The sequence below is a fragment of the Phalacrocorax carbo genome, chromosome 5, assembly GCF_963921805.1.
Source record: "Phalacrocorax carbo chromosome 5, bPhaCar2.1, whole genome shotgun sequence".
Classification (NCBI taxonomy): Eukaryota; Metazoa; Chordata; class Aves; order Suliformes; family Phalacrocoracidae; genus Phalacrocorax; species Phalacrocorax carbo.
The window spans coordinates 37,789,756-37,816,044 of NC_087517.1; the positions used below are offsets into that span (position 1 = coordinate 37,789,756).

Here is a 26,289-nt window from a genome sequence, read left to right on the forward strand (position 1 = left end):
GCCCGGGAAAGCTCTAGATAAAATAATCCATCCTTGTTATAATTACTGAGGCATCTGGGGGGAGAGGAAAAAAAGTGCTGTAATTGTAAACTTACTTATATAAAAGGTACATGCCCTAAACTCCACAAGTAAGTTTGGAATTAAAAGCATACACCAATTAAAGCAGCAGGAAAGCCAAAGCCAACCAACCAACCAACGCCATGGGAGCAACCTGTGAAAAGCAGAACTGGCCAAACCATGAGAAAGTCCTAAAGTCCTGGGCAGAAGGGGAGAGCGGGGCACACACCCAGACACACCTCCCTGCACTCAAAGGGAAAAAGGAATATTCTCCACTTCTCCAGCCTGACCAGATGAGAAGAAAGGAGCTGATGAGCTCTCATGCTTCTCACTTCATTCCTGTGTGAACATCATCTACCATGTCATGGATCATCATCTTTGGTTCCGGCGTTTGGGGGAGGTGAGCTGTGCATATTTTATTTTTTTTTTTTTTAATTGCACTGCTCTGTTATTCTCCTACTCCTAAAAAACACAGAGACTACAGATGTGAGCACCTGGGCTGGAGATGTATCAGAGTTTGGGACCAAAGTCACAGGAAACAAGAACATTTTCCTTTTCAATTCTAACAAAGACTGAAACTCAGATGCAAAGCACAATATTAATGATTTTATTTTTCAGCTTTTAAAACATTATGGAAAGTGGCAAATTTCTCCTTCCCATTTGGTTTTCATACTTAATTCTCTGCTTCTCTACTCTGTTCCTCTTCCATGAGACCAAAAAGACAAGTATTTAGCAGCACCTCAAAGGGCACCAGGAATCTCTCCTTTGCCATGCAATTGCTGCCCAAACCCCAGGCATCATGCTGCAGAGTTATGTTCCCAGATCTGCTGATTAGGTACTGGGAATTCCCATTCTCTCAAATAAATTCCTGGTATTTGAAAAGATACCGGAAATTTGTAAGAAGAGACACGAAGAAAATTAAGTTGAGGTCTGCTTCTTAAACATATTCTGTCTTTAATATATCTGTATGCCCTAAGGAAACTTGTATTCAAGATTAGAGTCCAGTCAATTCATAGAAAAGATGAACATTCAGAATTATCTCAAAGTCTTAATAAAAACAAAAAAAAGGGGAAAAAAATCCTCTCCTTTCATAAAATACTTGCACCTTTGAAATTAAATAGAGGAGAGCAGGAGAGAAGAGGGCAACAGGGAAGATTATTTATTATCTATTTTTTGCAAAGTAAGATCATAAAAAAATACAAGGCAACAAACTTAATTAGTTTTCCTCTAATTATCTCCTCTACCACTCCCCCCTCCCTTTTTTTTCAACCTGAATATCAAACAGATGTATTCAGGATACAGACTAAAGTTACTTCGTTTCAATTACAAGACTTTTCTAGCTGAATCACAAGAAACTGCGATACAAAAGTACAAAAAATACTTTTATTAAACCACTTTCTGGCAAAGAAAATCAGATCGGCTCAAGGTTTCTCCAATGTCATGCAACAAAGATGCTGCAGTACCCTCCCATCCTGCCTGGGAGTCATCTGATTCACACTCATGCCTGCCAGGACATGGCTAATGGCTATTTCCAGGCTTTGGCTTCCTGCTCCTGTACCCAGCTGTGCTGAACTGCTCTTGTCCTTATGCTCTCTTTGAGTAAGAGCCAACTAATCTTGCTCGGACGTACCTGGCAAAAGAGAGTCCAGTCATGAGTCTTTTTCCATCAAAATCTATAAACCAGAAACAGAAAAGGGAAAAAACCCAAACCCCAGGTTTTCAGAACACCTATACGAAGTGGGAGAAAATGTGATGAGTGGTCATGCTTTTACCAAAATATCCTGAAATATACAGTATTACCCATGGCTTTGCACTGGCAACATTAATTTATACCCCACACAATAATTACTGAAGCCAAAAGGAATTAAGAATTGTTTGGGTTTTTTAAAGAATGAGCAAGACCTGCAATTACAGCTCATGTGACATTCTCAAAACTCAGCATTTCCCCCCTCTATCTACATTACTAGATCATAAATGACTGCTTCTAGCTATGCCACAATTAATCTTCAAATTCAGATAAAAATTGGCATATTATTCTTTTATCTTACCTATCTATTTGAAAATCAGCTTGCTCATGCTAAAACAGAGACAAGTCTGTTAGTTTTTTCCCCTTACTTTAACTACACAGATGATGATATTGAGCCAATGAACAACAGTAAATGCTGGAGGTAAAATAAAGAAGGTGGTTGGTAGGGATTTTAAAAAGATCACTATATGCCCATGTATTTTACTCAATTTTTATTGAGCAATTTCTCAGTGGGCAAAATGCCAGCTGAACAGAAGGACCCAGCGCAGGCGGGTAGCAGTCACCCCATTTAGGGCTATTATGTCCAGTTGTTAAGGGGAGATGTCAGCTCAGGTTACACATCAGTAGCAAAAGGAAAATGCATCACTACCAACCTAGCTACCTCGTAATTTAAAATATATACGAGCGAAAATAGAATTGACCTGCCTGTATCTCATTCTATACGAAAATGGTATCATTTAAACTCTGTGCAAAATACAAAAAAATGCTTGGCCACTTACTGTTTTCCTTTCTAACAATTATTGTAGCCTTTTACACACTTGTCAGCATTTTGCTGCTGCAATAGCGAGCAAGGATGTCCCAAAAGTTCGTATCATACACATTTGATCATCTACTGCAAACATTTGCACATATTTTACATAACCAGGTAAAAAAAAAAAACACAAAAAAAAAAAACCAAAAAAACACAAAACTCAAACACAGTCACCACTGATAAAGGAGCTCCAATATTAAACTCAACAGGCATTTTGCCACCAACTTCCATGAGAAACCTTTGCTGTACAGGTTACCAAAGCGAGAAGGAGACTCTCAGAAACAAGAGCGTACATCAGAGAGGTAACACTGACTCCTTCAGCCACATAAGGAGCTCTGCAGACAAGAGAAGTCTTGGCCATGTCCCACTGCAGACGAGTGCTGTATAGCTGGCACAAGACAGAGCAAGAGCAAACAAACCTTTCAGGTATCCCAAGCTGTCTACCAGAGTCCCTGTCCCAGAGAGACAGAGCAAAACTGTCTCCAATTAATTTTGTTTCTTTCAAACACAGAATCACAGGGGTTGGAAGGGACCTCTGGAGATCATCTTGTCAACCTCCTGCTTGAGCAGGGAAACCTAGAACAGGGGGCACAGGAACGCATACAGGCAGGTTTTGAATGTCTCCAGGGAAGGAGACTCCACAGCCTCCCCTGGGCAGCCTGTGCCACTGCTCTGGCACCCTCACAGGAAAGAAGTTTTTTGTCATATTGAGGTGGAACTTCCTGTGTTCCAGCTTGTGCCCATTGCCCCTTGTCCTGTCATTGGGCACTATTCAAAAGAGCCTAGTCCCATCATCCTGACACCCACCCTTCAGATATTTATAGGTATTGATGAAATCCCCCCTCAGTCTTCTCCAGGCTGAACAAACCCAAGCCTCTCAGCCTTTCCTCATAAGGGAGATGCTCCAGTCCCCTGATCATCTTGATAGCTCTCTGCTGGACCTGCTCAAGCACTTCCACATCCTTCCTAAACTGGGGTGCCCAAAACTGGACACAGCACTCCAAATGTGGTCTCACTAGGGCACAGTAGAGAGGGAGGATAACCTCTCTCGATCTGCTGGCCGCACTCCTTTTAATGCAGCCCAGGATACCGTTGGCCTTCTTGGGCACAAGGGCACAGTGCTGGCTCAGGGTCACAGCTTGTTGTCCACCAGCACTCCCAGGTCCTTCTCAACAGAGCTGCTTTCCAGTAGTTCAGCTCCCAGCCTGTACTGGTGCATGGGGTTGTTCCTCCCCAGGTGCAGGACCTTGCACTTGCTCTTGTTGAATTTCATGAGGTTCCCCTCAGCCCAGCTCTCCAGCCTGTCCAGGTCTCGCTGGATGGCAGCACGGTCTTCTGGTGTATCAGCCACTCCTCCCAGCTTGGTATCATCAGCAAACTTGCTGAGGTTACACTCTATCCCATCATCCAGGTCACTGATGAATATATTAAACAGGACTGGACCCAGCACAGCACAATATTTAAGCTAAACCAGTTTTTCCCCATGCTCTTTCAGATGTCGATTTAAGAAAGGTGACTAGAAAAGGCTGAACAGAAGCACCAAGTTATTTTGATGCCGTGCTGTTGGACCAACTGCTAAAGAAATGCAAGAGGGCAGCTCTGCTGCACTGGTGCCAAGCTACTCTTCTGTATGTGAAGCACAGCACCTGATTTGACTTGATTACTGAACTTCAACAAATTCTGCCTAGTGTCAGATGAAAAAGTATGTAAGGTTTTTACCATCTTTAAATATCTTTTCCAAATATCATGCCTTGTTTTTCTGGTCTGGTTCATACAATCCAAAATTGAAAGAGATTAGAAATTAAATTTATGCAGTGTGAGAATCACAAGTTTTGTTTTGTGAACTTAGTTCAATAAAGTGAAATAGAAAGGATAAACTACTTAAAGATGCAATCACTGAGAAAAAAAGACAGATATAGCCTGGGGAGATAGTGAAGGCAGAGTTCCTCCTACTGATAATATTACTTCTAATGAAGCCAAAAAGACACAATCTAAGGGGAACGCAGATGGATGGGCATGGCACTGGTTCTGCCCTCGAACACTCAGGAAAAGCTTGAACTTTTCTTGCAAGCTTAGTTCTTGGGTGTTTACTTATATATCTCCACTGATTTTAATGATAAGCAAACCAATTAACTTCAAAGGACACATGAATATTCAGCTGGAAAAAAGAAAACCCAACAGCAAATATAAATTAACTCAATAAAGACATTATGGGCTTTCATAACCATAGCATCAACCTCTCCCATACTTTCATATCTCACCTGAAAAAAACAAGCCTGCCTGTAGTAAACGTTGTTTGGCAGAACTACACCTACATGAGCAGATGTGTCTGCATTAGTACCTTAGTTCCCAAAGCGTGCACCTCTGGACATCCCAAATGCTCTCATTTACTGTGTTTTGATGCACACCATGGAGAAGTCCTGGAGCACACAAGTGGAACTGGAAGATGTACTCCAGGACTCTCCTAACATACTCCACCTGCTAATGGCCTTTCAGTCCACTGGAGCAGTTCAGAGCTAGCAGGAAGGAAAAGCCCTCAGGTCCATCCATTGCACACAGTGGGGTTTTGATGCTCTTACGCTACAGACCTGCATCCCTTGTACCTCCTTACTTGGTAAAATGGACATTACCAACCACATGGGGAACAAATTTTGTATGCATCTGTGCAAGAGGGAATGTTTGCACAAAGCACATAATACAAAAATTTGAAATATTTTATTCTGGTCTTGCTTTATCACCTGTTACACTGCAAAGGAAACATTATAATTATTACAATATCTAATCACACTTTCACATTATAGAATAAAATTATGATTCTGGAAATAGCTCAGCCTACATCATATGTAGACATATGGCCATGTCTGTGTTAAAAAGAAATTGCACGAGGGGATGGATCTCTAGATTGATGCGGTAAGTGTAAACAAACGTTTACCACAAGCAGATGAGGAACTTGACTTCGAACTAGATTTATTCTGATTCTGTAGACTCAACGCGTATGTTTAAAAGCTATCTGAAGGCCAGTCATTGATTTGGACCCTTACTGATGGCTTAACATTGCTTTTGGAGAAAATGAGACTCAGAGTTTACAAAAATATATCTCGTTCACCTGTCCTTGCACTGCCGTGCAAGCTGCACCAATGTGTGGTAAAGGGAGAAAGGCAATTCACTTCAAAATGACTCTCTAAAATTATTTATAATGCGGACACTGGCAAAAATAATTTTACAGAATTTAAGCCACCTCAGTGCAGCTCCTATGGCTTAAACGGGCAATCCCAACTTCTCACAAGGCTGTGTATGTCAGCTGTCCTCATTCCTGCCCTTAACCGTAAGCAATATAAGGCAATTCAAATTAGCTTAGCTTAGGAGGAAAGAAAGCTAAGCTGAATCGATTTATTCATCGTTTCTCAGGCTAAAAGCATGATCAGATAACACAGGGTAACATTTCAAGCCAAGGTAATGCGATCATTCCTACATCCCCATGATTGACTTAAACATTGTCCAACTATTGCTATATGAGACATAAGTAACTCTCTTCTGATTCCCACTCATTAGCATGGATCAGGGTACCCATGTGGAGATGGATAGAAATTTGAGGAATCTTCATACTATTCAATAGGTCAGACATACATAAAGTATCCAAAGGCATGTATATGTTAAACACTAACATCAGAATAAACATATGATTCAGTCACCACTGCCCAGTTAAAGCAGAACATACAAGATATCTCATTTACAGTGTATTTTATTAGTGGAAAAGCAAGACATGACCCTATTTTAAAAGCTGTCACTTACTGACAAGTTGTAATACGTTGCTACAAACACTGAAAATGAGTGAGACAGACACTTTGCTTCAGGAAGAATGAGATTCGAACCACTGGTACAAGTCTTGGTCCCAACACATAAGACTTAGCAAGTCTGATGATAAACAAATATTTCTAAGACTAACAACAAAAGCTTGACAGTTAAAGAGGACTGAGTACATGTATGAATTTACCACTCATACCACTTCATTTACCTCTGAAATGCAGGCAACATTAAAGGAAACAGAAACTCTATTGCATACATTAGGAAATTAAATATAACACTGAAAACTAACATTTAATATAGCTTAAACAAGCAAAACATACACTAAATGAGCAGGAATCTTTCTGAAAACCCCACTTCTTGTTCACATGAAGAGAGACAGGAATGCTATGTTAAAATGCTAGAAAGGCTCATAATCCCTGCCCGACTAGCTATTTGAACATATTAAACTATCATTCCAACATGCTTAATACAGTGTAATGAAGCCAGTTATCTTCTGATATCTGACACCTTTGAACAATTAATATGTTTCAGTACATGCTGTATTTCCAGGTAGTAAGTGGATCTAAGTATAAAATAATCAAGAGATGTTTTTCCTATCATTTGAGCCATTGTAACATTAAAAAATAAGAACTGCTCAGCTTTCCCCTGAAAGATGCTGGTCTTTAAATATTTCAGAACGTTGCCTTTTCAGGCTTCAAGTGGCACTAAATATTTTTAAAGATGTTACTTCCTCACTGAATAACTCGTTAAGTGGCTTTTTTGAACGAGATAGCTGCTTTCCAGCCATTTAGCTTTTCAACACACTCCAAACATCAGCGTGATGAACAAGTGTGAAGGGGTGCCTAACTCCTTACAGCTGACCTTCTTCCATGCGCATACACAGACCAGCAAGTGCATGTGTGTGCATGCTTAGGTAGCACTGAATTACCATACATATTTTCATTAGAGTATTTGATTATTCCTGTCATCTAGAGAGACTGTTCTTGTGGGAGATGAGCTGGAGAAAGCAGAACTGTTCAAGAAAGCTTCAGTGAGGTTTGACAGTTAGGAGTCATCAAAAGTTTCACAATCCTGTTTTTAACATTCCTCTATGCCTATAAGAAAACACAAAGTTTAAGCAATATGAAATTTTCAGTATATGGTTTTTTTAATATCTTCTTGACTTTCGACTTCATGTAGCTCACAACTACAACAGAAGGATCAATTCCCAATGTAGCTCATTACATACCTGAACAAAGCTACACGCTGCCACAGGTTCTTGAGATCTGCTCAAGAAGTGGCCAGAGAGTCAGACTTCCCCTGAAAGTCCATCTTTCTGCCAGTATGAACACTGCCCTCTTCCAGCTACCAGCAGTTGAACCTGCCTCAGCATTTCTATCAATGCTATTGAAGCAATCCATGCACTTTGTTACCAGCTGAATCTTCCTTCGCTTCTTCTCCCACCACCCATTTCTTCAAAATCACTTTTTCATTATTTTTTTATATCTTTTTGTCATGGACAGCAGCTCAGGTCTTTATCTTACAGACCTGAAGGAGAATTCACATCATGACGGACAATTTAAAATAACAGATTTCAGTTTTACCGTTCTCTCCTTGTCCAAGAAAAAAAATCCAAAAACATCATTGCAAGAAAATTTTACAAGACATCACTTCATTTTCATGTGTTTGCACCCTGTTTACTCAAGTATAATTAAATACAGCCCTCACTACGCTGTTCATATTACAAAAGGAATGATGGCCCTTAAAATACATTTTATGTATGTATACTTATGTGTGAGCATACACAGACTCATCCTGGTGCCCCACTTGGTTTTTAGCAAAAGAAATAATAGTAATAACCATGCACTCATTTAGAAATACAAACTTCTGCGTTCCATCTAGTCATGCTTTATGAGGATTTTTCTCACTTGGAACTGCTCAAAAGAACAAATGTGGAGTATTACTAGCAGCGAAATAGGGCAGCATAAACTGGTTTTGCCATCCTCTCATTTGCAATATCTAAACACAAAAATTGTCGTGTCTTTCCAATCAGCTAAATGCCAGCTGCAACGATATCATTAAATCTGTACCAGACCTAACGAATTAACAAGCAAAGCAATTAAGACTGTATTAAAGACCTTATTCTTACAATGTAATAAAAAAATATTTCTTTACTTCTAACAAAACAAAAAAAAAAGTCAGAACAAAAGCTCAGAGCTTGAATCCTCATTTTCTGATTGACCAAAGGCAGTTAATCTAGTTCTAAAACAGCATTTGGTTTTGAGAAATAACTTGCAGAGTTTTGGAATATGACATGGAACAAAGCTTGAAAAAAACTACAAAAAAGGAAGAAAGCAGCATTAGGGAGGCACAGGCAGAGAGGAAAAATATGCAAAAAAGAGCATGTGAGAAAAAGAAAAGCAGGAGCACAGGACAGACAGACATTAAAAAGGACAGAGACTATAAGAGGGAACTGCCTTTAGCAGATCATATTTTCAATTACAAGTAATGTAGTCATAGGCATCTGTACTCCTCCAAATTATGGATATAAATGAAACAGAACAGGACAATGGGAAAAGGCAGCAAGAAACATAAAATAGTGAAGTTCACCATATGGTTTAAAAAAAACAAACGTGTTGAGCAATGTCAAGGAAAATAATCACTGAATCTGTTTATTTTCTTCAAATATTTCTCAAATCCAGAGCTCTGTCGTGAAAATGATTGCTCACCAGACAATCCTGGCATCCCAAGATTTTATTTCATTTTTTCAAACGTTTAAGCAGGCATATTAACTCGTCAGCATTGTATTTAAAAGTTTTATGATGTTTTCTTTCCTTCCTTTCATTGCCAAGCTTGGTACTCTAACCAGAGTGAAAGAAAGGTAGCCATTGCACCCCAGCTGGCAGGTTAGCGCCATGTTCCAGGCACCCTGCTCCCCAGCACAGAGAAGGAGGGGACAAAAGAAAACAGCACAGTTGCCCCAAAGCAAAATCACATGAAATCTCAGCAAGTTGTTCTTCTGTACTTCTCTGCCACGATGAAAGGTGAAAGAGAGCAATTAGACAGATGTACGAGCTAATCCTGTTATGAAAAAGTTGACAGTCTCAGTATTTCTGCAGCCTGGCAGTCTACGGCATCACTAGGAAATGGATGTTGCAAAGGCAGCATGCTTCTTCAGATTAAATAAACACACATCTTGACAGCTCTCATGTTTCGTTACAAGTAAAAATTAACTTAAGGGTATTGGTGACTAGCACTTGTCTGCTGTGAAGCTCAACTTCATTCAATTTATGTCTACCGTTTTAAAAATTCAGTCTATAAAAAAATGATGGAAGAACCTGAAGTCGTGGTAGATGGTGAGTGATGAGAATGCCAATCTAGTCACAATGGTAAAACTGAGAAAATTAAATTGTACAGCTGTATAAGAATCAACAGTGAGATCTAAGTTCAACACAGCATAGGTATTTCCAAATATTTGCAGGGAAAGGAGCAAATTGGATAGCTTTTTTCCTTAAAAAAAAAGTAAAACAAAACAAAACAAAAAAAGCACCAACCAAAAAAACCCAAACCCCTCCATGGATTCAGATCATCCCACAAACCAGAAAAAGCAGATAAAGAGACTCAGTTATAGCGGACTGGAAGGTCAAAGAGCCATGACAGAGAATGGATGTACCCACTGAGATGAGCTTTGCACAGAGCAGGACAACAGCAAAATGAGTTAGTGCTAACCAAGCTAGGGAGATTTTCCACAGGTGGGGGTGGGAGGGTGGGGGAACCCTACAGGGGGGGAAATATAAAGGCAAAGATTAAAATCTGAAGAGGTCAGAAATAAAACTTATGTCTGTGTAGAAATACTTGATATTTATTTTTGTTCTTTCACAGGGGAAAGAACAAATACATATGCACACATATACAAGTTTGAGCAATTAGTAGTGGAGAAGGAAATAAATCTGTCAGGTCCTGGTAAGGATCGCATTACTCTTACAAACAAGTCTATCTTACAAGTGTTACCATCATGGATTTATCGAAGCACCTTCTGAAGAGGCTGAAAATTATATCTAATACATCGAAGGCAACAGAGAAGCAATAATACAACTACAGACCCTGAAAACTAAAAACTCTACCCATAGCCAAACGCTGCATTTGTGGCAAGGTATCTGAGGAGGGAATTGGGGAAGCAACAAGAACAGGATGAAGTGAGCAGTCCCAATGATGTTAGTGTATAAACTATGTATAGAATAAGCACATGTCACTATAAATACAGACTGCACAATCTACCCCAAATATCTGTAACACCAAGGAACTGCTAGCAACATCCATGGAATTCTTCTAATTTCACCTTTTGTATGGACTACTGGGAACCATTTTGATAGATTCTTACTGAAAAGCTGGAGCAAGCTAAAAAAAAAAGCCACAGCATAATCAAGACTAGAGGAATTGATATATGAAGAAAGAGGAAAATCGCTAAGCGTGCCAAGCTTGGAAAAGATGCAAGTAATGAGGATTCCTACAGCTTACAAATATCTGAAGGATGTAACCATCGAGGAGGGACAGTAATTAGTCAGTACAAAATATACTTCAAATAATAATGCAGATGAAACACGGTTCAAAATAATAATAGTATCAGGATATGCTTCATGACAGAGAAGTGCAACAACAGTTATTTTAAGGCACAGAGCATCCTATATAGATGTACACATTAGATCATTTTACATGGAGCGCAGTCATAACCTATACCTCCATGAGAGCCTAGTCATGATCCTACTAGACGGCTGCTAGCACAAGGGTCAACCAAAGAGCCTTTTACCATTCTTTTTCTCATGTGAATGATGATGCCTTCTTTTCTGAACCAAACTGCACAACAGGTTCGTATGGAAATATAACTATATTGAGTATTTACGGCTATTCATTTAAATGAAAATTTCGAAGCGATTACAGCTAATAAACATCCTATTTCTAAACCTCTGAAGTGATATTATGATTCTAATAGACCATATGGTTTCAGTGTATTTATACTGCAATGAGCTCCTTGGAGCCTTTTTGTATGTCAGCTGTGACTGAAGAGGTGTACTGGGGGCACACAGCACGTTTGGGTGGCAGGAGATTGTGGGGGGACCTGTGGAGGCACTTGTGGTGGACCCCGCACACATCGTGGTCGGTCCCAACACTGCTGTGAGTCACCTGCCCCCATTCAAGCTTCACAACTTCCAAATTTCAGGAAGTATTTCATCAATTTAAGTCTTCCTTCCCAATCCCAATACCCGAATCAGTAATCAAAAGTTGGTGTTAATTACCAGTGAATTAAATTAAGCAAAATGACCTGTGTTGAGACTGTTTTGCCAGCAACAGGAGCAGATGCTATTCTTGAGGTCAGTATTTAATTTACTAAAATACCATTCACTTGCTAACAGTGTTGAGCTCGATCAAGACTTCTCCCATGTCATTGGGAAAGCCGTAGCTACTCTAAGAGTCCACCACAAGTAAACAAGAAATATTACCAAGTAATAGACAAAGTCACCGAGTAAGTATTTCTTCTTTATAGGTCACTGAGATATTAATATTTTTTTACTTTCTTTCACCCTGTTCCCATAGAGTTATATCATGAGACAGCAGAAGTACAGTCACAGTACCACTGTTGTAATCCTGCCATTGGGTTGAAAATGTAGCCTATTAGTAATTAATCTTAGAACTGGAGGTAATAAAAACACTTTCCACTTCACCATTAGCACTGCTTATCCTGCATTTATAGCTCATACAAGGACCCTTGACAAGGGAGAGAGAGCCAGGGGAATGTATTAGCTACTGCAAAAATGAGATAGAAGCTACTGACTTTGTAACCTGTAATTCACCAATAGTTTATTCTTCATTCTTTCTGCAGTTAAACACATACTTTAAGAGACAAAAAGTCCATTTTTTCTCTCTTGATGCACACATGGGAGACTCGTTAATGTTAATTGGATTTATGAATGCCTGTTGAAAAGAGAATAAACTGTAAGGATTTCACATTTGCAGGGAAACAATCAAAGGAACAATTTCTTGCACGTCTTACTGATGAAGACATGAGGAAATAATGGATGAGTCACTTTACATTATGATTCAAAATTCTTAAAATAGAAGAGATGAGAACACTGATTTCTGTATGGTCATATTCATGCAAGGGACTCTTTCTAAGAATCTAATTTGAACTTTCATGTGTAGTCCTGCTTCTAATTACCTAACTCTGAGAATAAATCATGGTCTCTGAATTGTAATTATACAGATTTGTTGCTGTAATTCAATTTGGCAGGTGTAAAATACAAGTGTAATCTCCTCTACCCCCACCCCCACCCCGTAGTCTAAGAGACACTGAACTTGAGCCATTTGATAATTTATTCCATATTGTAGCCTTCACATTTGCTATGCATCAAACTTCTGACAGATTTTTTTTTTTTAAGAAGGTGATTATAGATGGCTCTGGTTACTCCACTAACCAATCTGAAAATAAATCCAACATTCATCTCTTGACTACTGCATGGCCGGCATTAGCCACTACCTGTCCTGCAGCACCCAGAGCACTTCAAAGCAAGCTCGAAATTTCTGGTGTGATCGGGACAGGGGAGAACATACACAGGGTTCACATAGACATTTGCTCTATGGGGACTTCTCCAAGTTGGTCTTCTGCTCATTCCCATTCAAATAATTCAAAACTGCCTGTTTGTATAAAAAAGCCCCCTCTTACAGAAAAGAGTGATTCAGCCACTCATAAGGAGCTTTACCACTGCCTTCCCTCAAAGTCACATTTCCTCTACGTAAATCATGAACTATAAGAAATTACTATGATGCCACAACACTATGTTCAGACAATAGATCTGAATATACAAAATATATATTAAAATATAATAGATAACAATATTTTGTATAATATATTATATTAAATATTATATTAAAATATATTATATAAACTAAGTATATAAATATATAAAGCCCAAACAAAATCAACACAAGCAAACCATACCCACTGTATGAAAAGATGCAAAATACCTGACCAATTTCCTGGAAATACTCAAACTGTGGAAGCATACACTGTCCATCCCACTGTGCAAGAGTTCTGTGGGCTAAAGAAGATAAGCTTTATGGCTGCTCCTTATTTTTCTGGTAACCCAGGAGTGCAGCATACAATGCCTTTAGAAAATGCTAACCTTGAGTTTTTATTGCCTCTGCATAATGCTGTTCTACTGACAACAAATCAATTCCTCTATCGGTAGTGCTCCCGAGTACCTTTTAAAAGTCTTTCCAAAATTAAGATTATATACTCCAGCAATTTTTAATATGAAAAAGTGTAATCAATAAGATACTGCTGATAACACATATGATTTGTGGGGGTGAGAGCTAAATATGAATTAGTTTTGGACAAGTTCCAAGTCCATCATCTTTCTTAATTACAAATTGGGTCACTGTCTATGAATTGCATGACTCAGCCCGGGAATCCCTAAAAAGAAATCAGAAGTAGATTCAATGGTTGCATTTGATTTATTTGTTACTCAGAGCTGAAACAAGCACTTTATTTCGGATGTCTGACAGATGAGATCTCCAGAAAAAGTCAGTGGAGACACCACTCCTGCCAACTATCCATCATCTGGGACAAGGTGAGCCATGAACACCCAATGGCCCTGAAAGGCTGCGAGCAGGATGTGACAGTGATGTGCCTCACTCCCCAATTGTTGCTGTACGCTTCTATGGGAGAACTTATCTTGGGCCGCATATCTCCGGGACACAGGGCTCTACCCACCCTGGGGACAGTGATGCACAGACATCAATATGATGGATACAAAATGTCCGTCTATTTAGCTGCGTCACACGCTTATATAGCTCTTGCGCTTCCTGTTCCTGCCACTCCTATGGGGAGGAGTCTATCTTTCCGTCACATCCCGTGATCTTCCGGTCGCCGATCCCTGTCTATTCCCCTACACCCAAGGAGCCTCATTACAAAAGATTAAATTAAAAGCCGCTCTCCTACAGATCAAACATGGAATCATAACACTGATTCAGAATGGAAGGGACATTTAATCCTACGCCTCGCCTAAAGCACATCCAAGTAGATTAAGGCTGCTTGGTCAACTGTTGAGCATCTCCAAAGATGGAGTTCCCACAGTCTCTCTGGCAACCTCTTCCAGTGTTGGACCACCCTCAAAATTTTTCTTTTTCCTTGTACCTGATCAGAATTTCCCATCTCTTAACTCGAGCTTGCTGCTGTGCATCATGCACCTCCAAGAGGAGTCTAACTGCACAAAAATTCTCCAAGTCTATCCAGTTTCTCAATGCAAGAACCTGAACGAACCCAGATACTGCCACTGTCACCACAAATATGCTGACAGCAATAGGCAAACATTTGTCATGATCTTTTTCCAGTTCCATCTTCTCATTACTCACTGTAATTGCTTGCTATCATTTGGTAACTCTTTCTTTTCTCTGCATGAAATAGCTTGGGTATTTTTGTTTCCTTTGCACACCTAGCTATGCACTGGAAAACTCTACTTTTCTTCTTTATTTCTCAGTTATTTATAAAGCAGGTCCACTCTGGGCACACTCCATCACCACCTGCAGCTGCCCAGCATAATGCTACAGCTACCAGGCTTCACTAGACTTTTTTCTAATTACATTGCCTTGACACTTCCATACCCATGAGCACTCAAAGGTGTTTCATAAAGAAACTCTCAAGAACTTCTGACTTCCTGTTGGTAGCAAGTTCTTCTCTCTGCTCAACAGGCCATTAGTATAACAATTCCATAAACCTTTGGAAGTGCTCTTTTAAAACTGATTTAATCTAATTCTTAATTCTACCTGCTAGTTTACACACATTTGCTTATCTGCCAAATGAACAGGTGTCAGATGACTTAGTGGCTCATTTGCACTACGGACAACCAGGTATTATCTTGATTTTTCTCCCTTGTGAAAGAATATTTTCCTTAAAACTACCAGAAAAATCAACATTACTATTAGAAATATCAGTGCAAAGAACCTGCAAAACCCCAGTCTATTCACCAGTATATCCCACTGCTAAACTCAGTATTCTAAAGCATTAACTAGCTATACTTTACTGCTCATGTAAAAAACCACAATGTTCTTTATGTAATTACATAAAGAAGTTTCCAGAGTCTCACTTTTAAGCAAACCTAAACTTTGTATCACTTTTTTTGACAATAAAGAGTATTTTGTAAAAATATAATACTTTAAAAGAAAATACTGGGAACTATAGCCTAGTGTGCTATGCTGCAAGTACATAAGAAGCCCGAGATCTCTGGTATAACGTTATTTATATTAGTTCTCTACTTTGTCACTTTTTAAATTCAGAAACCAAACCAAATGAGTGTTTAACACCTAGATAAACATCTTCATGTGCTATTAAAAATGGGGATGATGTTTTGTGTCAATGGAATAGGTAAGTCATTCTTGACATCTCCTATGAGCTTCATTTTCCTCGGTATTAACATTTAGGGGTATAAAAACAAGTTATCCAAACACATATGAAAAATGCTGACACAATAAATAAACAAAAGCCTCAATGTAAAAGTTACCTTTGCTGGTTAATTCAAGTCTGTTGGTCCAGAGAAGCTTATTACTATAGCCACAAATACACTTTTAAAACCCCTGCCTTTTCCAAAGGCCGTAACAGTCAATGACATGCTCACTCCTTGCCCACCGGGAGCAGAAGGTCAGAGCGCTGCCCTGCAGCTGGTACCCATGTGCTGCTCAGGTCACTTTGCCATCCTCCCTGTCCACACCTCCCAGGCACTCCTTATTGCCACCACTCTGCTCCTTCCCAGCACCGCCAGCAATTAACCGAGAAGTTAAGGAGAAGTGAACGGGACATGATATTGGAAGACTACACGCCTTTTTTCTTACCACAGAAAAACAGCATCACTGAAAAGGGCAGAAAGTAAACCTGCAAATTGGGAACAGCCTAAGACCTAAGTGCCGAGCCTGGGACAGGGCAGGTTTAGAGACCGGTAAGGCTGACCATGAACGTCTTTGTCCACACTATTCTCTGTCACGATAAAGCCAACTGTTTCCAACAGGGCAAGACCAAACATCTTATACGATGAAACACCTTTAAGCAAACTTCCCTAAATATTTATATGTTTCAGTAATGACTAGTTTAAAAAAAAATTAAAAAAAAAAAAAAATCAAACATTTTGCTTTACAGATTTAGGCTCAGGTTGCAGCATGGACTGCTCTGCTAGACCCCCATATGCAACACAATCCTAAACAGACCAAGAGTGTCCCCAAGTTTTAACTCCAGACATTTTATCAAAATCCATTTTATTAAGTAGTAGCTGATATGCTATTTTGTAATGAGTATTGTGGTCTCCTGCTAAAAACACTTTCAGCAGAAATTAAATACTTAAAAACCACAGCTATTTAAACAGATACCCTAAAAGAACACTTACATTCTGCCATGTAAATCAAGTTGTAGGTGTATTAACTGAAAAAAAAAAATCCACAAACTTTATGGACACCTACACACGGAAGTATGTTATCAGCAACCTGGAAAGGAAGCAGTTTTCCTACTCCAGAAACTTACTTCTATAAGGTGAAGAGGCAAATTGTACCAGACATTTTGCACTATGAAGTTTTAAAGGAAACAACCTGACCAACACTTGGCCAATGTAAGTAATACAGCTATATGCTACCTGTGAGAAATCTAGCTATGTGAATATTTGAGCTGAGCTGGGTCCCAGAGGAGGTAGCCTGATCACTCGCTGTTTGGGGAAAGGAGCGTTTCTCTCAAAAACATCATTTTTCACACAAAAAAATCATTTTAAAGAAAGGCAAATCAGCACAGTCAGACAAAAAACCTGACAAGTCCTAAGTCATTTCTACGAAACAAAAATATTTATGAGGGACTTTAAAAAAATAAACAATTAAAAAAAAAAACACAAACCTGTCTCAGTTCCTCAAACCAAATCTAAACATTTTCCAAGACATTTCAAGAATTTTAAGTCAAACACCTGTTCTTTGTTGTAGGCAATGAGGAAAGCAATGCGAGGTGGGAGATTTGGAGATTACTCTCCAGGCCTTATTTGAGGACTTGCCCTTAGAGCTGGGGGGAAAGAATTTGCATTTCCTTTCTTGCAACACTATCTGTGTAACTACCACCATTTAAAATTCCATATTGAACATATTTGGAAGTTTACTATCTGAACTCATTAAAAAAATAGGGTTCCACAGAAATTCATGTTCACACGCAACTCAGATGGTTCAGTACAAACATCCTCTGCCAAGGGAAAAATGAAACTCTCTGCCCAATCTGTACCCCTGCCATGGCTAGTCCTCAGAGGAAGGGAATTGTAAACATATTTTAACAAAATAAATTAATTACACTATGAGTTTAAAATTCCAGTTTCCTGACGCCTTCAAGCAGTTTTCTTATCCCTGTTGAAAAAACAAGATTAAACATGACAAATATTGTGCCTCCTTGTGAGTAAATGTTGTTTTGTTTACTTTGGAGTTTTTTAAACAACACTAAGCCACAGCTCATCATGTAACAGTCTCTCAAGAATGCTGGAGGAAAAGGGTTTGTTCTTGCTCCGAAAATGTGTGGAAAAATAGGAGTCTGACTAGGATTTGTTTATAAAGGATTGGCCAGACACAGCTAAATTAGGAAGGCTCACTCCCTCTCCTGCGTTTACATTTGAATCAGAAAAAAATCAACTCACTTGCCACCACCACCAAGCAGTGTTAAAGAATCTATGCTATAAATAATGTCACCATCATTATTAACTGTACTAAGATATTAAATAATAGAAAATGCCCTGGATTGATTTTGTGGGATTATCTTAGTCCCTCCCTATATCTCAAGACACATCTATTCAATAGCTTTGACTTTTGCAGAGATTAATTGTTCCTTTTGGCACGCCTAAGTGCCATTCATAAAAGTAAATATTGTAATTGTCACCAGTTCGGTGCGTCCAAGATCTTGCAGCTACTTAGTCAAGTCCTACTCAAAAACCCAATGTGCTAAATTAAAAGGCTACTACTCAGTGTCCTCTAGATGTGCTCCTCACAGTTAACCAGTTTTTTCAATGGCGAATCCCTACTGATAGGAAGGTCAGAATACCCGTATGTTCCCACAGCCTACAGGAAAGGCGAGACTTGTAGAATTGCAGCCTGTACCTTGAGAAGGTTCACTACGTCTAATGAATAAAAAAAATGTGTGGTTTTTAAAATACGGAAGCCAACTCGCTGTTTGCCAGTTAGCATATTTGAGCAATGTATTAAAATTAATGTTATGTATCTCTGAGCTAAGAGATTACTGTGGATATTTGCATCAGAAAATATTCAAGGCAAAGGCTCTCCTCAGACTTACTCTTCGAGGCCTTGATCTGAAAAAACTAAACAAGTGTAGTAATAGCCTACTTTCATTCAACAGAATACCGATGTGTTTGAGGCTTACCATGCATTTAATAAGCTTTTACAGGACCGAAGTCTGCCTCGGTAGTAGCTCTGAATTAGAAGCTGTCCCAGTTCAAATCTGCTGCATGTTGGACTCCAGCTCCTAATATTTTTTGGACCAGACAATGCACTCATACAGTGTCTGATGGACATGAAAGCGCCGTGTCTCACTGCACGAGACTTGCGACCTCTCACAGTTGCTCTGGAAATACACTTAAGTTATGATAGCCTCCTGTTCGCTCAACTCACTGAACGTGACCCTCTTGATGATGCTTTGGATCAGTACTACTACCAATAGGTTAATTATAAAAAAAAAGTGTCACTTGCGTTCACACAAATGAACTCTGGAAGTAGAATACAGATACAATTTTATTGTTGCTTCCATTTTACCATATTATTGTTGTCTTCCGAGCGGTTGGTTTTCAATCATGATTTAAGTGACATTGATTAACTATTCAAATTAAATTAGGTAGAATTTGTTTTGTCATTTTAATATTTTAATGAGTTAGGGCTGTTCAGCTTCTCTCATAGGAAAAATGTGAACATTTTCAAGTTCCAAACTCAGGTCATCAGCACACTGAAATGCCAAAGACATTAGCAGATCCACAGGGGACAAACCACTGATGAAAGTAACAGATGATTTTTCTCCCTTAACAAATATAACTCCAGCCTAACAACTCAACCCTACAAACTCTGCAACACTGAAGACAAAAAACAATACTTTGCAACAGCTTTATTAAATCCCGCATGCATAAGATATAATTTAAAAATTACCTTCAGCTACTGGTAATATACAATATATGGCAAACAGGACTGCAAGACCTGTTTTTACCAGTATTTAAAATAAACGTATGGTTAAGTATTGTTTATTCTACATATGTATTAAGATAGTTTGAAATCAGCAGATGTTTCCACCTGATGACGCAGAAGTACAACAGCTTCAGTATTCTCCATCAGAAAAGCTGTTTTACAGGTAGTTTATTGCTTTCTTACTGTAGCAGGGTATGGACATTTGTAATAGAAATTCTCATAAAATAGATTTTCATGTCCACCACAACATATTTACTCTAGCTGGTATGAAAATACAGAAATATTCTACAAAACATAAAAGAACTAAAGACAAAAGACAGCCTGAACAACAGATGGCATTTTCAGAAGACACTAGCATATCAATATCTGAACTCCACAGAGCAGAACTAAGCCATAGGACTTCTTTAAAAAGTTCTAAGTATGTTTTTAATATATACACACACACAGAGGTATAAAAACAAAAATTCAAGGCAGTTTTGTTCAATAAACCTAAGAAGCAAGACAGCTGATGGTACAAACAATCGGATGGTCTAAATAGACATTCAAGAGCTTTATAGACAGGCCTGTACCTACACTGTATTTTAAAGGTGCATTCCCTGCACCCATGTCCAAGCTGACTGAGAGGCATAAAGCTGTACTGCATGGTAGCCACCTGAAGTTCATGTGATCTTCCTCCCCACAAGGCTTACCACATTGAGTCCAGAGTTTGATTTCAGTTTGAGATAATGTGTGCCTTCCTCCCTTGGAGCTGGGGACCACTATTTCAGTTCTATCGCTGAAGTCCCCTGTGTACGTATTTATAACCAAAGAATAAACCTATATACATATATGCATACACAGAAATCTATTATTGTGCATAACAATAATGATATGTGTTCAGTACACTGGAAACGACAGGCCTTTAACCAATTACTTACCAGGAAACTTTTGATCTTACCTACTTTCTATCAGTATCAACAGGACACTTAAAATTAGAATTAAAGTAGCAATTTATACCATCTAAAGGCCTAAACTTTTCACTGACCTCCCTGGGCAAGTAATAGGGCCTTACTTATTCTGATCACCAACAGAGAAAATTCATTTGTCACACTAAAAGAAGTGAACGAGCCCTACACGGCCAGTTCTCCAACACTGTAAGTCTTGATGAAACTGATACGGAGACATTTACACTAGTGGAGTACCTAAGGGTAAAATAGCAGATATTCAGTCACTACCCATGTACCAGCTACTTGGAAGACCAAGCAAAGAGTCAGTTCTCCTGCTGACCAACCAGAAATCATACATATAACTAGGATAATGCCTTAAAATGGTTCGATTTATATTCTGAAAGACATTGTAAGGATTTAGCAAATCACCTGTGGTTGTGACTCCAAACAACTGATTTCTTCCTCCAGAGAGCTATTCTTTCTTACAAGTTCCAATACTTTTTGAGATTATAAGCTACAAGACATCAGCCACAGCAAGGAAGATGAATTACAAAGAAAGACTACTAGCATAATTTGACATCAATACCTTAAGGCATAAAAAAAAAAAAAAAAAAAAAGAACTCAGTAAGTGCATGAAAACTTCAGGAGGCCATGGACAAAAGGAAAAAAGGAAGAGTTTGTAGCAAATTAATTTCTATAGACCGCTACTGCTAAAAAGAACAGCCTTGGGAAAAACTTCAGAGTCACAAAGTATGAACCCTGCCACTAAATGGCCAAGCAATCAGGCCTATATTCATTAAAACACCAAGGCATAAGCAATATTACATAAAAATACAGAAAGAGCATCAGAAATTTGCAACCTCATTGCCTATTACTGACCCACATAGTAAATTTTGAGTTTCTTCTTCAGAAAACATTTGCCACAAGAAGACCAGACAGCAGTCAGTTCACTCAGACAGTACTCCACCAAAAAAACCAGCCACACACCCCTTACAAAGAGCTGCCACGGAGCACTCCAGTAGTAGATAAACTATCATCATGACATTGTCCGTATTTGAAGACTATTTCAGACAGTAGAAGCTGCAGTGGGAGAGGATAAAGCCTCATCCAAAGGCCCAGATACCACCAATTTCTCTTAACCAAACTGCTGCATTTTCTGAAGGAATGTGAAGAGTTTGGATGCTATTCTTCCAGATGTGCTGAGCCCCTTTCCCATCAATTCGTAATTCAGATTTATTTTCCTGATAAGGAGCAGCAGATTACAATTGGGTAAGCGGGCCCTACCCACACTGCACAGTTACCCCGTGGCCCTGGGGGAGCACATGCATGCAAATCTATACCATCAGATACCCAGACCCATATGTAGATATGCGCACATTCATTTTCCCCCACCATCTCACTAAAGGTTCATTCACAAGCATTTCTTTCTTATTTTATTTAATTTTAAAAAGTGGTTTTTTTACAGTAGCCTCTTCTCCGAGTTTGCCTAATTCCACCTTTCGCTTTGCTCCCTCTTGTGCCTTTCACTTCTCCTCAAGCTCAGATTTTCCCCATACACCTTCCTTTGAGCAACAGAACTGCAGCCGTCCCTCCCTCTTCCTACTCCCTATTTTCATCCCTCATCCACTTCCTTCCACCTCCTAAATAACCCCACCTCCAAGCCCTACAATCAGTGGCACTGCAGATAGATAACACTTCGGGAAAGGCCATGCCTGGGAACTAGGTTACAGAAACACTGATGTTCTACCTTTTTACCAAAAAGTAACTCTCCGATTCTCCCCACCTAGAAAGACTTTTTTTAAAAAAAAAAAACCACTCAAAGTAGGAAAGATGAAGCTTTGCACTTCATGTTCTCTACTTAGGCAAGCAGGGATTTGTAGCTCTTTATTCCTGTTACCTTCTGGGAGCTTTGAACCAAAACTTTGTACAGCTTTAAACAACTTTAATTCTGCATGAAATGGGATGCAGGCAGAGGATGAACATGTAAGGATCACCTGCAAGGACAGTCAGGAAAGTGTTTCTCAGTGACCTCTCTTGGAGAGTAGGAAAAAAAAAAAAAAGATGAGTTGCAGGTGAATATCAGTCACTTCCGAGTGGAACAGCAGCCAAAAGCTCTAAAGACCTTCCTCCCGACACCTAACCAGCTCCAGGTTTGCAAATAGGCTAACGTGAAATTGTCTTGAAACCACAACTTCATCACTGGGCTAGGACCAGCACTTTCCTACTTGCTATGAAATTCTACTGTAGCATGTATCTTTCATGTATCTACAGTATGGTGGCAGAAATTTTCAACAGAAGCAAAGCTTAACAAATATCTTAAGTTTTGCAGAGAAGCAATTCTACGCTGTAGAAACAGAGGCTGTTTTCAGGTTCTCCTCAGTTTACAAGGAAGCAGTGATTTTAGAAAGCTTGGAGCACAGATGATTTGCTTTACATTCGAGTCAGACCAGCTCCCAGGTATTTCTGGTTTTCAGATTTACAAATTGCTGTTTCTCCTTAGTCTTATTCTAGGATGGAAGACACCAAGAGCATATTAAAAGGCTGCACTCTTCCCAGAGCTTCTAAAGGCATCTTCTACTTTGTGTTAATAAAGATTTTCATCTTTTGAAGTTTGAAAGCCTGTTTACAGTGAAAGTGACTGATGCTCTGAAACGATGTAACATTTCATTTTCCCATAGAAGCTGGCTGAAAGGTACTTCAGCGCCTCAGAACTATTAGTCTGAACTATCCAATCACCCTGCATCACAACCCAATGGTATTTTCATCTCCTTTAATTTAAATAGCACTCGAACATAATTACAAGTCTCTATATATGTCTACATATACCATTTATTTCATAGTGAAGGACTTTATTTTGCTGTCCACAGAGCCAACATCAAGAACTCTCCCTTTTTATCCCAGCGAAAACTTTCGCAGTTACACCGCTCACTGCCCACAACAAAAGCTTTCAAAGGTAAGGTTTGTCGTGGCAAATCCCCAACCAATACAGCCTTTTCTCCCCTCACATCTGTTCTAGCTCCCTGAAGAGCAGGGTTGAGTTAAATTTCTTTCCAGAGTGTTTCAAAGCCTACACAATATGTTTATTTGAATTTTAAGTTAACACCAGTCTTCTCAAACACATTTTGGTCACCAATGGCTTTATCAGTAAATAAATCAATCAGGAATGTTGAGAATACAGAGCTGGTTTTTTGCCAAGAGAAAAAAAAAAATTAAGAAGCAAGAATAAAATGCTATTGAAGCAGAATCAATTATGAATTGCAAGATAATACCCAGTCCAAAAGTTACATCAGAGTATTTTCGTCCTTGCCAAATGCATCTTTACTGAAATTGTTCTGTAGAAAGAAGGCGATGCATCGTGCAATTATTTAAAGTGTACCAAATATTTCTACAGTAGGTCTTGGTTTCACAGCTGCAACAGTGAAATATTACATACATATTGCCATCTCATGGATACTACAAATACTTGTTTAAAATTCCAATAATGTAATCCCTAACAGAAAAATATGCAGGAATCCACAGCAAATAAAATTGCAATGAGATTTACAACCTGAAAGCAGGAACTTTACATTTGAAACAGTCCAAAAATCTGCCTCAGATTCTCTCGTAGTAGTTACTATTTTTATGACTTGGCTCAGACTTGCTTTCATCTCTTTATTTAGGAAGAAATTGCAAGCTTGCCAACTCTAGCAAACGTTAAGTACTTTAGTAAATTCCCCATCAATATAGGTCGTGTATTCGAGGGAACAAGAATGCGGTGAGTAAGTTCTGCTCCATCTCATCCAAAGGGGATTTCGGAGTAAAATGATGACGGGAGAGAGCGATAAACAACATGGCTAAGCCCCTCTTCCAGCTCCATCCTACTCTCCAGACATCTGTCCGCACTTTATTGTGCCGTGACTGAGATGCTACGTGATGCAGCTCACCCCGCCTGCTGTTATCCTCCATCCCTTCTAACTGAACGGGCAGGACAGCACATGTATTGCCAATACTATCGCATCATTACTCTTCCATTAAAGTTCAGTAGTAACAGTGAAACGAGTCGAAACAAGTCAGCAAAAACCACAGGAAACCCAGTAGATGTAAAGATATCAAAGCATGGCACGTGCATATAGAAGCAGCTTTAGTAGCCCATACAGACTTTCAGAGTATCTGGCCAAATTACCTAAACCCATCAGTTCCTTCCAAACCCAGAGCTTTGCTTCAAACTTCGCAGCTGACAAATAAAGATTTGTATAATTTCTGAAGCTATTCTCGAACACATGGATCTCTCTACCCCAGGAGCTCAGACCTCAAGCGACCAAGTTTCTGCTCCTTTCTTCACTTGATAAGGCAGCACCTCCAGCTGCTCCTGGCACCAGGGGTGACGGGAGCCACCCGGTGACCCAGGCGCAGCCCTCCTCGCCGAAGGGTGCCCGTCCAGCCCCAGCCCTGCGGCTCCCCGCCGAGGCGGGTCTCTGGGCTTTCCATCCACAGCCTCTCCACCGCCAGCCCCCGCATCGGCGGCTCAGAAAGGACACGCAAGCACCTACCCCGCCGCTGCGCAGGCTGCCCCAGGGAGAGCCCCCCGGCAAGGAGGGGAGCCCGGCAGGCGGGAGCTGGGGGCACCGCATCCCCGCGGCCGTAAAGGCACCAGCGACCGCGCAAAAAGCCGGCCGGCACGCCGGCCGCCTGCATCGCCGGCGGGGCTCACGCAGCCGTTCCCAGTTAGCCGGAGACGCGGCTCTGAACCGGAGGGAAGAGGGGGGGCGGGGGGAAGGCAAGAGAAGAAGCCATTACCAGAGTTTTGTTCCCGTTCTTGCTGAGGGGGCCTCGGAAAACTCCCTTGATGTTGCGAAAGTGCCCGTTGCTGAGGTGCGCGGAGCTGATGACAATGTAGTAGCACTCCATGGGGCCGGGGCCGCCTCCCCGCCGGCGGCGGGGCGCTCAGGCCGGCCGCGGCTCGGCGGGGAGCGCCGGGCCGGGCCGGGCCGGGGGGCCCGCGGGGCGTGCGGTGCTGGGGGACGGGGCGGGAACGGGGGCGCAGCCCCTCAGGCTCGGCGCGGCGCCGGCTGCCGGGGGAGGAGCGGCGGCGCGGCCGCGGCGGAGCCGTCTGAGCTGCCGCCTCTGGCAGGCATAGTGTTATTATAGCGAGCTGCCTTGCCGGTCGGCTGCACTGAGCCAATGGCAGGGAGCCACTGGGCTGATACCGAGAGCTGTCAGAGGAGGACATCTGTCACACGCCGCCTTCACCGCCACCCACAGCCCCCACGCCCCGCTGCCCCCGCCGCGGACGGGCCGACACCCCCTGCCGGGGCGGCGGTAGGTAACGCAGGGAGAAAGGGGGGGGCAGACCCGTCACCCCAACCGCAGCGAGCGCCGGAGCCCCGCAGGTGGGGTGTGCCCCCCCGGAGGGGCCCCCCTTTCCTTTTTTTTTTTCCGGGGGGGGGGGCCGCACCGCCTCGGGCGCACGAGTGGGGCTCCTCCGGGGGGGGGGGGGGGGATGACCGGGGTTGCGCCGCCCCAAGCCCAAACCGCCTGCCCCTCCTCCAAGCAGCTTCCGCGCCCCGCCACCACACCCTTTTTTATTACATATATGTCTATATATATATATTTAAAGCCCAACGCGGCAGGCACCTTAACCTTTCCAGGGCGGAGCAGCCCCCGCTCGCTGGGCCGGTCCCGTTAGGGGGATCGCTCGCCGCCCCCGCCCGCCGCTCCCGGCTCTGCTGGCCCGTGACGGC

At 40.9% G+C, this 26,289-nt stretch overlaps 1 protein-coding gene across 1 annotated transcript in view; it reads right to left on the reverse strand.

Moving 5' to 3' along the window:
* ZNF804A (zinc finger protein 804A) overlaps positions 1-25,673 on the reverse strand; it is a 158,379-nt gene extending 132,706 nt beyond the window's left edge. The window contains exon 1 of the mRNA XM_064452050.1: positions 25,346-25,673. Within this exon, the coding sequence (XP_064308120.1) occupies positions 25,346-25,456 (111 nt within the window). The 5' untranslated portion in view covers positions 25,457-25,673. The remainder of the gene's footprint in view (positions 1-25,345) is intronic.
* Positions 25,674-26,289: the final 616 nt, after the last annotated feature.